We start from the raw sequence: 13923 nt of genomic DNA on the forward strand, positions 1-13923 counted from the left end.
GGAGAGGACAGCAGAGGGGAGAAAGGGAGAAGAGAAGCTAGGAGAGAGGAGGAAGGGGAGGGAATAGAAGAGGGAGGAGGGAGAGGAAGGAGAGGACAAAGAAGGCCCATGCCCCTTGGGACCGCAGCAAAGTACAAGGGGCAGGGCTGAGCTTGCGGTCCTGGTTGGTAAGACCGTGGCCTTGGGGGTTGGGTTGGGTGTCAGGTCCCTTCCTGGGATCAGGGGAGGCGTTTGGCTCAGTTGCTGGGCCCTTGAGTCATCATGAGGCCATTTGAAAGCAAATGTCCCTTTTAGGAGAGGAGGCCCAGCCTATCTCGCTTCTCTGGGGGTATGGAACTCTAAGGAGTGGATCCGTGGGGCTGCTGGTTTGAAATAGGGCTGGAGGCTGGGGAATCACGGGTAGCCCTGGAGTGCTTGGGCAGAGCAGTGAGACTGGGCTGCTGCGACCTGGCCTGGACTGGAGGCCGCGAGCAGGTCCAGCGGTGCCAGCCGTCCCAGGGGCTGCACCGCCACCTGCTGAGCGGCTGGGGCAGTCCTGGGTCCTACGCTGCGGGACTCACGCGCGGGGCCCGGCGCGGCCCGCAGCAACTGGGAAGGAGTGACACCGCAGAGGGTGCGCAGGTGAGCGCAGGCTCGCTGCTCCCCGGCGCGCCTGCCCTTCCCGCCAGGGAGTTGAGTGCCGGGGTAAACACCAGGCGCGGTGTGCGCGGTGTATCCACGGAGAGACAAAGCCAGGGCGGGGCGGGGGCGCCGCCCGCAAAGCCGGGGCGGGGGCGCGGGGTGCAGATTAGTCTCCCCTGGCGCGGGTTGCCCCACCGCCCCGGAGCCCCGAGCCCAGCCCGCGGACAGGTGGAGCGGGGGCGGGGCGGCGGCCGGGCGGGTCCCGCCCCGGGGGTGGGGCCGGGCGGGGCGGGCGGGGCGGGGCCGCGCTATGCAAATGTCGCCCACGGGCGGCCAATTGCCGGCGCTCCCCGCGCGGCTCCGAGCGCCCCGTCCCGCCGGCGGCCGCGAGACCAGAGCGAGCGAGCGAGCGAACGGCCGCGGTCCGGCGAGCCCCGAGCGCAGCGCAGGGCCAGGGCGCGCCGCGAGGAGCGGCGCAGCCCAGCGCGGCCGCCCGGCCCCAGTCCAGCAAGCAGACGAGCACCACCGGGCCGAGCCAAGCGCAGCGCCCCGAAGCCGAGCGCGCGCCGTCGCCCGCGCCCCGCGCCGGGGAATGCGCCCTCGGCGCGCCGGCCAGGGGGCGCCCGCAGCCCACCCGGGGGGAGGCGGCCCCGAGCGCCCCTGAGCCTTCCCATGGCCCGGGCTAGGGCCCGGGGCCTCGGCTGCTGACGCGCCCGAAGCCCGCGGAACCCGTGAAACCCGGGCCGCGGCGTCGACCCCGGCTCAGGCACAGCGGCGAGAGGGCGCGGGCAGGGCCATGGCCCCGGGGGGCCGCTAGCGCCGGCCGGCCCAACCGGGAGCCGCTGTGCCGCTGCCGTCGCCGCCCCCGCCGCCCGGGAGCCCAGGCCCCGCCGCCGCGGAGGAGGTGAGTGCGGCGGGAACCGGGAGGGAGCGGGCAGGCGGCCGGGCCACCCCGCGATCCCTCTGGGACCCGCGGCACTGCAACTCTGCGGAAGTGTCCGGGGCGCGGGGCTCGGAGAGGCAGGGGGCTTCCCCGGGACGCAGGGGCGGTAGGACTTGAGTGGGCGCTGTACCTGTCCAGGCTGCCCGGACCCTTATCATCGGTGCGACATGGGGATGTGTGGATGATGTGTCCTGCGGGGTCACCAGTGTGCAAAGCAACTTTTTCTCATAAGATTCTGGGTGGGTGGGTGCTCGCATACACTCCCCCCCACCCCCACGTTCCTGGAGCGGGAGTACGGACGCCCCTTCTGGCTCAGCTCTCTCCCATTAAAGCCTCAGGCAGAGCACTTCCCCTTAGGTGCGTCTGCCCTGCCTCAGTGTCCCGATCCAGATCGTCTGCTCTGAGGGAAGCGCTATACCGGCAGCCCCCACGTGGAGGGTCCCCCAGATCAGCAAGCCTGGAGGACCTCCAGCCCTGAAGCTTTTCTCCCAACACTGTGCTAGCCCCTTGACCCCCAGCTACTAGCTTGGGTTTGCTTTTCTAGCAGGGAGTCTTGCTTGGCTTAGGGGCCTGGCTGTATGTGGGGTGTAGGTGAGCTGGGAGAGCCTGCAGTTAAGTCCCCCATTTGGGCAGGCTGGGGCCTCAGTGGTGAAATGGGCAGGGGACTCTAGGAGCTTGGTGGGCTCACTTAGAACAGGTGGGACCAAAGAATGTCAAGGTGGCCTGGGAATGAGGCAGGCCTGGCAGGATGGGTCAGCTGGAGCTAAGGCTGAGGTCTTGGCTGCTTAAATAACTTATAATTCTTGAGATAACTGTGTTGAGAACACCATCCCATGAACACCGGGGGAGGGGGGCGATCTGAAGGCACTGGTGTGTCCATCCTGGACCTGGGCCAGGTTAGGGGTTCCTGACCTCCTGACTTCACCCAGATTGTCTCCCAGAAGCCTCTGTCCTAGTTGCAGAGATAGAGAAATTGTATCCAGGGGTTGGGGGCTCATCCCAGTCCAGGGGGTTGGATGGAGCTGGGGCCTTTTCCGAGGCTGCAATGGGAAGTGTGCCTGGACCCCTGGGGTAAGGTGTGCTGGAAGACTAGGGCCCTGGGCAAGCCTACCCCTGCTGCTGACCCCCAGTTCTGAAGGAGCCAGGCCCAGAAGTGCGGGGGTGTAGGGAGAGAAGGCCAGCAGCCTAGCCTCAGTGCCCCCCATGCTCTGGTAGGCATACCTTGAGGGGGGAGGATGAAGCTGAGCCCAGGTGACCTTGACTGGGAGATCCCTGATCATGAAAGGGGGGTTTCAATCCCAGCTATGGTGGGATGGCTCTGCTTCCTGGTCCATGGGGTGTTGGGGGAGGGGGAAGCAAGGAGCCAGAAAGGAGCTCTGGCCTGCAGGGGTGGGGGTGGGTACCGGCGGGCTGGGGTGCTGTTAATAATTTCATCTCCATGTTCCCCCGCAGCCCCTGCTCCTGCCTCCCTTCCATCCAGGCAGTTCTTAGCTCAGAGGAGCTAACCTCCCTTCTCTGAGGCAGGCTGTTCACCCCCACCCCCCAAGCCTGGGAGGCCTGGATCAGGCTGGACGATTCGACCACCTAGCCCCCTGCCCTACCCCCAGGTGCCTCCGGACCCCCGTGTCTGGCCGCCCCTTCTCTGCACCCCTTGCCAGCCCCAGCTCCTCGGTTCTTTGTTCGAACGTCTCTCCTCCGTCCCTCCCTCTCTCCTCCCTCTCTCCTCCTCCCTCCCGCCTGCCTCCCTCCCTTGCTCCCTCCCGCCAGGCTTCTTTCCTTCTTTCTCTGCTCTCTTCCTGGTGGGCTCCCAGGTGGCGGTGGCGGTTCCTCCTCTGTCCACCCACCTGGCTCGCCTGACTGGGGGCTTCTCTGGGGCCGGGGCTAAGTGGAGTGCATCTGGGGGCTGGCCAGAGGGGAAGCGACCGTGGAAGTGTCCTCCCCTTCCCTCTCTCTGTCCCTCCCTTCCTCTTCCCTCTCTCCTCTCTCCTCTTTTCCATCCCCCTTGCTTTCCAAACAGGGGTCCTGGACTTGGGTCTGAGGCCCCAGCAGACTTGAACATCTCCCATTCACTCCTTTAAAGGGCCAGAGCATTATGGGAGGTCCCTGTAGGGACCCAGTGGGGCAAAGCCTTCCACCTTCCTGGCTACCTTGGGGGGACTCTAAAGCTGTCCTTGGTGACCCTGACCTTGTTACCATGAAAATGGATGCAGGGGAAATGAGGTCATGGGGTGGGTGTAAGTCATCCTGAGTCCCCTGATACATAGGATCAAAGGTCTCTGAGGGACCCAGACTGCAGGTGCCCCCCCCAAGCCGGGACAGTGTTCCCCAGCTTCCTTGAGCCCCACCCCACTAGCAGGTCAAGTTCTTGAGCAAACACATGCTTGTGAGGACGTGTGTGGGCACGCAAGTGTGGACGTGTGTATATCCACAACTGTGAGTGGGGGCCTCCCAGGTACACCCCGGGGGTGATGGTGGTTGCACAGCCCTTTCTCCTACCTGCCCCCTCTCACCAGAGGCTGCGAGATTCAGTCAGCACCAGCTTGGTGCCTCAACAGCCTGGGGGAGGGGCTGGTTCTGGTTCTCCCCTCCCTCCACCAGCCTCCCCAGGAGGGAGCATCTGGGATGGGGGATCTTGAAGTTAACGTGAGAGGGGGTTCCCACAGAGGGCACCACCTGGGGAATGGGCCAGGAGGCCTGAAGCCGCCCTTCCTGTCCGAAGAGCCACCAGTGGTTTGTCCAGGGCAGGAAAGGCTAGGGCTCGGGGGTGGGGGGTGGGGGGGTGGGGGGGGTGGGGGGGGGGACAGGACAGACGTGGGTCGAGGGAGGGCCTCAGGGTCTGTTGAGTGGGGCCTGACAGATGTGGAGCCAGGGCCTTGCCTCAGCATATGTCAGCCAGTGCCGGGGATTAGCAGGCCGACATGCCTCTCACCCCCACTCCAGGGTCCTAGAAACGGGCCTAGGGTCCTGCTTCCCATGGGAAAGGGGAGTAGGGCAGATCTGGAGGACGGGGCTCACACTGTCATTCTCCGTGCCCCCACCCCTAGTGTATGGGGGTGCTGGGAGCTGGCGCTGGTGTTTGCCGGGAGGGAGCAATATGTTCCGACAACTGGTGCTGGGCTGCGTTTACCCAACACCAGCCTGCCTGGGGAGACAATATTTGAAAAACATAGTCTCGAAACTTGGACCTGCTGGGGGTTCTGCTGGGGACACTGAGGTTGGCTCACACCCTGCCCCAGGCCTGCTGGCTATCCTAGCTCCCCTTTCTGTGCCCTCTAGAGGCGGAGCTGGAACTTTACCTGGCAGGAAGTCCTTCCATACATCTGACCTGGATCCCTCCTGCTGTGATTTCAGTAAAAGTAGACCCTGCTATTCTTTGCCTCTCCTTTTCTGGCTGCTGTCTCTTCCATTTTAGGCTGTCTATGTGTGTCTCACTTAGCCTCCTCTCTCTCCCATGCCCCCTACCCTAAGAATCTGGTCGAGATTCCCTTGTATCAGGAGGAGAGGTTTGGCTGGGGCAGGCAGGACTGGCTCCATCTCTTCCCCCATTTCTGGAGGTGGGCGAGGGAAGGAGCAGCCCATTTGGTTGGGGGTGGGCACAAGGGAGAGACCCTGCTGGGGGCGGGAGGGAGCTGTAGGATGACCTGTTTGAGCAGGACCCTGTGAATGGAATTCAGGATGCTAGAGGGTGGGGCATTGTTTGGATCTCCAGTGGCCCCTATTAGCTCTGGTGACCCCACGCTGCACCTGGCTGCTCAGTCTTCAGGCCCATTGGCTACGCCTTCCCAGACAAAGGCAGGGACCAGAGAGTATATAAGGTTTGCACACTGGGGCATTCATGGCCCCAGACTGAGGGTGTGGGCAAGGAGAGTTGGTAGGGCAGGACTCCTCCATCTGCCTCACATATTCTGATATTGATTCCTCCTTCCCAGGTGTCCAGACAGCCCCGCCAGCTTCCTGGGCCCTAGGCCCCTCCCACAATGCCTGTCGCTGGTCTCCTCCTCTGGGCTTCCCTACTGACTGGGGCCTGGCCAGCCACCCCCACCCAGGACCACCTCCCGGCCACGCCCCGGGTCCGGCTCTCATTCAAAGGTAAGAGACTGCCTTGCTGGTCTCCAGCATCATTTTCTGTCCACAACACTCGGCCCGCTGCAGAGGCGACAGGAAGAGGCAGGGCCGAAAGAGACACTTTGTGCAGCCACATGGGTCGCCCTGGGTATGTGGGTGGGGAGGAGCGGGCTGGCGGTAACTTGCTGGGAAAGGCTAGAGAATGGGCCATATGGAATTTCCGGGAAGTCTCCTGAGTCTGGGCCCCTTCTCGAGGCAGAAAGTGGGGTCTCAGGGCTGCGAAGCACCTCCCTCTGTGTGAGAGATAACTGGGGAGAGAGAGATGCCACTTCTTCCAAACTTGTGTTTGTGGAAGCCCTTCCCCGCCACTGTTCTGCGTCTGGTCCTGCCTTGGGTGGTCCCTGAGGGGGAGGGTCAGGCGGTCAGGCAGAAACTGAGGCCACAGGAAGCCGGAGGAGCAGGGAGCTGCTCTGCTGAGGGGTGGGCCTCCAGGTGGGAGGGGATCCCAGGAAGCAGGGAGGGTGCTGTGGGCTGTGAGGGGCGCGTGGGCCACCTGGCGAGTTCAGGGATAGCGCGTGCTATGTGACACGTCTGAGCTCCTGAGCTCCCCGATGAGCACTTTGCTTTGGGAGTCACTGGAAGGTTTTAATGACGGGTCGGGGTCTGGAGAGTGAGAGACGGGTCCCCCAGCTCCATCACCTTTGTACCTCGCCCACTGGCAGATGAATACACATGGCACACACTCAGGTGTCCAGATGGCTCACTCACTAGCCATTTCCTCAAAGGTGTGAATGATCGGAAGATTCTACCCCCAGCCGGCCCCCTTGCCTGCAGAAAGGGGATGCTGGAACCTGGGGGACCTGGGGTCGCTGCTGAGTTCTCTGGCCCAAGGTCACTTTGTCCAGCCGCCTGCCCTGGGTGGGGCCGACTCAGCCCTGGCTGGCCAGATTTCCGGGCACACATATTGGGGTGAAAGGCTGGGCTGACTTTTCCTTCCTCAGGTTTGGCTGAGGTCCAGCCTCCACCTCACCATGTTCCCATATCCCCTTGCCCCCATGTCCCCAGCAGAGCTCCTCCCTCTGTCCTCATCACACCCTGTGAGTTGATGGGGGGAGTGGGGAGTGAATTTCGGACGATGTGCCTGGAAGGAGTCCAGTGTGGGGCCTGAGGAATGGGCAGAAGTGTGATGGGTTTGGTTGTAGGAGCACCCCTTACCCCCAGGCCTCAGAAGGGGAGAGGTTTATTCTGCTGATAACTCCACCCTTCCCCAGTGGATTTCCTCAGAGCAGATTAATAAATCTTGAAGGGGCCTGCCCCCCCACCCCCTTCCCAGCCCAGGGTGTTGGCAGGGGGAGCAGAGCTTCCCCTCCCCCAACAGGGGAAGGGAATGGGGACTTGTCTCCACGTCCCTGGGACCCTAGAACCCAGACATCCACTCTGGGTGTTATTTTTGCCATCACCCTGGAGACCCATGAGGGGAAGCAGGCAGGATAAGACATAGGGAGGTCCTCGATATGCGCCTTTTAAACCTTCTCAGACCTCCAGAGACAAAGGGCCAACGACTTTCATTCCTGTTTTCCAGAGAGGGAAACCGAGGCTCAGGCAAGGGTAGGGCCAAGGTCAGGCAGGAGGCAGAGGCGAGGCCAGAAATAGAACCCCGGTGTCCTGGCCTTGCTGACGCCCACATCAGTCAGGTCGATTCCTTCTCAATTAGCTCTGAAGCCGACACCCGCAGTGACTAAAAGCCTGGCTTGCTGGCAGCCATCCTATGGTACTGACCACCGTGGCAGCCTGGGGTGGGGTGGGACCGTGGGATGCCGGGGGCCACCCCGTCCCAGGCCTCCGTGCCCTCGTACACACACGCTTCCCTGCTCTGCATGACCTTTCCCATTACCCACTGATCCTGTGGCCTAGTTGGATGCTTAGATGTCACTTAATTTAGCAGATGCTTGAGTCCCTACTCTGCACCAGGCCCCATGCTGAGTATCAGGGAGTCTGCAGCGACCAAGATGGGATGCTCACAGTCATACTGGCTGAAAAGATAATGGACACCCAGTTGCTCACCTGGGAGCCCAGCACTGATGGTGCACCAGGCCCTGTGCATCCCCCCCATGCTGGAGGATCTCAGACTCGTCATGTACACAGAGTAAGGCTCAGTGAGGAGTAGGTCCTCACCAAGCATTTGTGGAGTGGAGAATGGATACCAACATCCATAGAAACTGGGATTTCACAGCCAGGCCAGGGACTGGGAAAGGGGTGGGGGCTGCTTCTCCCAGATACACGGGAGGGGCACAGAGACGGTTGTCCTTAGAAGCACTGGTGGTCACTCTTGCTCTTTGCCTCAGTTTCTCTGTCTGTGCCTTGCCTGGATATAGCAGCTTACATACCAGGCCCCGGGACTCAGCCTAGGGCAGCTAAAGGAACAAAGGCAGGAACTGGTCCAGGCTTGGGCTTGTTGCCTGTGCGTCCGCCTGGGCACCCCAGCCAGGCCTAGAGCCGAAAAGGTGTAAGGGAGCAGGGGCCCAGGGTTCAGTTAGAGTCCAGGTCGGAGCAGGGGGAGGCAGGGTGGAGGGTGCTCCTAGGGCCCATCTCCTGAGCTTCCATGAGCAGCACAGCCAAAGTCAGGCAGAAGTGAGGAGTCACGTGGGGAGGATTTCCAGGAAAGGTGAGGTGTTCCCTGAGAGCACATGCTTGGGACCAGAGAGCCTGGGCAGTAGGACCCTTTCCTCCACCCATCCTGGCCTGGAATTCCCTTAACCCCAGAGTCCCTGGCCAAGCCTGGGAGAAAAAGCTCTCCCTTCCCCCATCCTGAGATGACCCAAGCCAGGGGGCACCACCTCCCTCTGCAGCGAGGTGGTGTGAGCTCCCTGCCAGGTCCTTTGTTCAGCTTGGGGAATGTTTACTTTATCCCAGGAAGCCACCTCCACAATAAGCCGCTGCCTGCCGCCTGGGCTGGCTTCGGCCAGGACGAGGGGCCAAGAGGTGTTTAGTGGGGGAAAGGGGTCCCGTGATGACACGAGGTGGTTGGGCTACTGGGGAAACTGAGGCAGGCTGTAGGGAGATGGGGCGGAAGAGCCGGGAAGGATGAAAGTAATAGAAATAACAGGAGGTACCCATGATGCTAACCACGTGGTGTTCTCTCCAAGGCCTGAGGGGTTCTCCCTGGGTTTCCTGTGAGGCTTCCCGTCACTCAGGAGCAGGATGAAGCTGGAGCCTGGCTCTGCCTGATGTCTGAGCCTGTCCCAGGACTGAGAGAGCAAAGGGTGGGGAGAGTACAGCTCTCGACAGGGTTCCAGGATCCTACAGTGCTGGCCTTAGCCCTTCCCAGCCTCATTTCCGAAGGAGAAGGCTGAGGTTGCCCTGGGTAGGCTTCTCCTGCCCTCTGCTTATGGAAGCAGCAGCACCTGGGTTTGCTTGTTCCTGTGAGTCCAACCCTCCATCACCCCAGTCCTCCCCTGATCAGAGTCCCCCAGGAAGCTCTCTCCTTTTGGAGAAGGAAAGCCAAGGTCCTGGAGAGGAAAGGGCTCCTATGTCCAGAGTGGCCCCGGGATTTGGATCTTCTCTAACTCTAGGCGTAACTGGCTTGGTCTATGTGGAAGAACACTCTGCAGGTGGAGGGCGAATGGGTGGGTAGGTGCTGGTCACTGCTTGCCCACCCGCCTCAGCCCAGCCTCCGCACCTCTGGGGCTAATGGCCCAGGATAGTGCCACTGCTTACATCATCCACATGTGACATCAGAGAGCCAGGGTGGCCAGGCCTCCTTGTTAGGAAGTGACGACATTGGAGGTTAGGAGAGGTCATGGCCCGTTTACTTCACCCAAGGGGGATGAAGAGTGGGTGAATATGGGTTGAGGTGGAGGTGCCTTTAGCCTTGATGGAGCGTTGCCCCACCCCCAGGCCTGACTGCATGGTGGGGGTGGGGTGAGGACCCGCCCTTGCCCCCCCAGGGGCTCCCTGGCCAGCCAATGGTGGGGGGCAGACACCGGGGCTAGGAGATTCAGAATGAGAAGGAGGAGGAGGTAGGTGTGGGGGAGCCCAGAAGCCTGGAGGCCAGAGGGGGCACCAGGGAGCTCGGTTAGGTGTTTCTGATAGCTACAGTGGGATTTGGAGCTAGCAAACTGGGGAGGGCCAGTATTCCAGATGAGCCAGGAGGAGGAAGGTAGGAAGACCCAAAGCATGAACTTGAGCCCAGATTCCTGCATTTGGGATCTCAGTTTTCCAGGAAATGGGGACTGCCTTACTCCTGAGAAGGGACTTGGAAGTGGCCACTTCGGGAGTTGGGAGGTCCTGGAGGCTGGCTGGCTGTCCCTCAGCCGGCCAGCAGCTGGCACTGGGAGAGAGTGGAGCAGGTCCTGTACTTGCTGAGAACCTGCCTGAGGCCCAGCCCCAGTCAGCCAGGGCAGGGCTGGGGGCCTTCAGCTGTGGTCCTTCCAGGTCCAGCCGAGCCTCAGATGCGCCTGCCACTAGCTGGGCCTCAGCAGCATAGGCCTTGTCTCTGGTTCCCTGGCATGACGCCCGCCCCTCCCTCCCTGGCTCCAGCTTCCCTTGGCACTGAGCGAGGAGCTGGTGCATGCTCAAGGAGTAAATCATGTTCCTTGGCAGCCCCCGCTGCTTCGTAATCGTAAAGAATTTAAAGAGAAACCGCCAAGATAAAAATCTCATCCCAGCCCGGAAAGGTATCTTTCGCCCCGTGGCTTGGGAGGCAGCGGCCTCGGAGTGGGCTCCTGGCTGTCTGCACCTGTGTGTGTGTACCTCCAACCCTGTGACCCCTCTGGGGGCAGGCGGTGTCTTCAGAGCTGTGGGTACTTGGCCCCTGGATCCCTGGGAGACCTCCTGCTCCTCCCCCAGGACTTAAATTCAGGAGAATGCGCAGGTGGTGGTGATGCTCTTTGAAAGGGCTGTCCCTGAAGGCAGACAAACCTCCATTCTGCCCTTGTGAGCTGTGTGACCTCAGGCAGGCGGCATAGCCTCTCTAGGACCTGGTCCCCCCACCCCACCCCCGTGCCGTGTAAGGTGAGGACAGCAGTGGCCCAGTGGGAGCGACATCCTGAGGGCTCAGGCTGGCATCGCGGCCACAGTGTAGATCTTGAGCAGTGAACCTCTCTGTGTCCCTTCTGTAAAATGGGCTTGAGAATGGGGCTGAGCTCACTGTGCTATGGGAGGATTAACTCTTCGAGTGCAGTTCCAGCCCCGGGAAGGAAGTCTCAGGAACTAGGAGCCACCCTGAGGGTGGCAGAGGGGCAAGGGTGGGTCCTGGGGGAGGCCCAAGGAGTCCTGCACTGCCTCACACCCCCCCGCCCCCACATTTCTAACCTTTGGTGAAGGTGACCGTGTTTGGAAAGGACTGCAGGAGGTACCCTGAGCCCTGTGCCAGGAGTGGGGTCACGTGGAGATCGGATGCCCCTACCGTGGGCATCCAGTCTGGCTTCCTGGAGGAGGCTGCATCTCAAACAGGGGAAGGGAGACTGTGGGAGGGAAGAGCAGGAACAGCAAGGCGCGTCCGGCATAACACCTGGGGAGAGGGCAGGATCCTGGATGGAGCCTTTGCACTTGCTCCTTGGGGTTTTTTTTTTAAGATTTTTTTTTTTTTTTTTTTTTTTTTTTAAGAGAGAGAATGGTAGAGAGAGAGCATGAGAAGGAGGAAGGTCAGAGGGAGAAGCAGACTCCCCGCTGAGCAGGGAGACCGATGCAGGACTCAATCCCAGGACTCCAGGATCATGACCTGAGCCGAAGGCAGTCGCTTAACCAACTGAGCCACCCAGACACCCTCCTTGGGGTTTTTAAGTTCTTTGTTCGTCTTGACAGAGGCACCAAGTACATACTGTGGGGAAACTCCAGTGAGACAGACACATTGGGGAGGGGATGCCTTGGAGGGAGCTCCCCCCCTCCCAGATGAGCTGCCCACTCTGATGGGGGCCCATGAGCAGCCGCAGTGACCCCTCCTTGAGTGCTGGCCTGGCCCCTGCGGCTTGTGCTAGGGGCGACCAGACATGGGTTGCTCGCTTGGGCATCTGCGTCACTGGGCTGAGAACAAGGTTTCCCAGCCTGGCCTGGTGCTGTCCTGGGAGTCTGAGCCCTGTCTCAAGGGAGCCCTTGGAGTTTTGGAGAAGCAGAGAAGATTCCTACTGCATTTTTCTTAGAAATAGCAAGAGGGCTTTTGCCAGAGGCCTGGATGCCAGAAGGCTCCAGTCTGAATCCAAAGCTCAGCTCACGTGGGTGCCTGAGCTTGGCAGGCCTGCAGCCACCAACCCCTGCCCGCCCCCCCCAACATACCCCAGGCTGCTGAGCAGTCTCAGGGAGAGGGTGGAGGCCTCCTAGGCTCCAGACGCTGACCACTGGTCCTGGCCCAGCGAAGAATGGGCCTGGGTGGCGGCGGCTGTCTGTGAGGGAGGGGGCCTCAGCTAGGCCGACTCGGAGCCTTCTCTCTGGGGCTGCTGGGAAGCAGGGCTGTCTGCTACTGCTGGGCTACCCCTCTGCCGGGCAGGGACAGCCCCAAAGCAACTGCTCCTCCAGGGGTCAGGGATCAGCTCCAGACCCCCCCCCCGCCCCCACTCTTCTTCCTTCCTCCCCCCCATCCCCCCCTTGCCTCCACCGCCTCCCATCCCCACCCTGACCCCTCCTTGGCTTCCTACCCGGACACGCTCTTTCCTCTGAGGTCCCCGCACCCAGCCAAGAGCCATGTTTCTTTCCACTTAGGGCTCGGTGCTGATGCTCTCATTTCCCTCCCCAAGCAGAGTCCCCTGCCTGTATGCCTGCTGCTCAGCCAGCAGGGTGGGCCCCTGGGGGTGAGACACTACAGCTGGAACTTGGGGGGGGCTCCTTGTGGGCTCCTGTGGCACCCCAGGTGACCTCTGTCCAGGGCTGCTGCCTGCACCGAGACACCCTCCTGTCCCAGCACCGCTGCCTTCCTAGACGGGTGACTGGCTGAGTCCTGCTTGGCCTCCCGACTCTGTCTTACTGCATCAGCCAAGGCTGACCCTGAACACACATCTGTCTGTTCGATGCCTCAGTTTCCCCATCTGAATGTTGGGGAGGGGACTGAGACTGTCTGGGACATCCTAGGAATCTCTGGGTGGGTGATATGAAGGGCTGCTGGGACCCCAGGAGTCCAGGGAGGGCAGCAGAGATGGGGGCCGGGTGCAGGGCAGGGGCAGGGTCTCGACACCCACCAGCCTGTCAGTCCCGTCCTGGCTTGTCCGTCTGGTTGATTTATCAGAGTAAATGAGCCATGCAGAGTTTGTTGTCTTTTGCAGTCACGGGGAGGAGGAGGTGGTGGGGGAAGGAGTGAGGGGTTTCCGGGCTGGGTCTGGAATGTGGGAGGCGGGGTGGGTCCCCGAGGCCAATGGAACTGGAAGCTGGATCCACGCTCCCCACCTGAGAAATGGATCAGTGCGACCCTGCCCTCAGGGCCAGCTGTCTTCCCACCCCCTTTACCCTTCTTGGGGTACATTCCTTGCTTGGAATGTACCCCAAGCTGCTTGCCTGGCCCAGGCCACCGCCTCCCGCCCCATGCCCAGGGGCTGCCCTGCCCCTCCAGGCCAGCTTTCCCCCTGCACCGTGTCCTTGGGCAAGAGCTCTGAGCTTTGCCTGGCTGGTGAAGGCCCAAAAGTGTCCTCATAGACTTCTGTGTGGGCCGTGAAGGATCCATGTAGGACCTCCCAGCCTCCTGAGTCACCAGCCCAGACCTAGAATGATCAGGTGCCATGGAGCCCTGGGGAGTGAGCAGGGAACACTGGAGGCACCTATAGGCTGGAGAGCCCCCTACCTGCTGGGACAGAGTGGCTGAAAATCATTGGACATCCTTGTGCGAGAGAGGTGTAGAACCTTGGGTTTCTGGCTGGTATGTGTGCCAGGGAGACTCTGTTGCCCCTTCCCTCCTGGCTTCTCCTGGGTCAGGATGAGCTGTGCCCCCAGCCTGTCCTCTCCTGGGCGGAGCAGGCGGGCACTGGGGCGGAACGGGCGTGGGAACAGAATGGCTGAGCCTGTCGGTGGGGCCTCAGGCCTTAGGCCTCAGCTCCCGGCCCCCAGTCCCCAGCCTGCAGCCCCCAGCCCCCAGCCCCCAGGGCCTCAGCCCCCAACCCCCAGCCTGCAGCCTGCAGCCCCCAGGCCTCAGTCCCCAGCTCCTAGGCCTCAGCCCCCTAGCCCCCAGGCCTCAGCCCCCAGCCCCCAGCCCCCAGCCCGCAAAATGGGAGGGAAACCTGCAGCGGAGCTTTAGCCCAGCTGGGTGGCTCCAGCTCTGCTCTGGCTTGGTGTTTACTGAACAGCTGGGATGTTTACAGTAGCCCTTAAGAAGG

General features: G+C 61.8%; 1 protein-coding gene across 2 annotated transcripts in view; it reads left to right on the plus strand.

The window, feature by feature from the left end:
- Positions 1–1003: 1003 nt before the first annotated feature.
- The window catches only part of SEMA3F (semaphorin 3F), a 29685-nt gene continuing 16765 nt past the window's right edge, over positions 1004–13923 (plus strand). For both annotated transcript variants that reach the window (XM_027582196.2, XM_027582200.2), the window contains exons 1-2: positions 1004–1525; positions 5494–5653. In XM_027582196.2, coding sequence (XP_027437997.1) covers positions 5542–5653 — 112 coding nt within the window. In that variant the 5' untranslated portion in view covers positions 1004–1525; positions 5494–5541. The remainder of the gene's footprint in view (positions 1526–5493; positions 5654–13923) is intronic.

Source organism: Zalophus californianus, chromosome 1 (genome assembly GCF_009762305.2).
Source record: "Zalophus californianus isolate mZalCal1 chromosome 1, mZalCal1.pri.v2, whole genome shotgun sequence".
NCBI classification, from domain to species: domain Eukaryota; kingdom Metazoa; phylum Chordata; class Mammalia; order Carnivora; family Otariidae; genus Zalophus; species Zalophus californianus.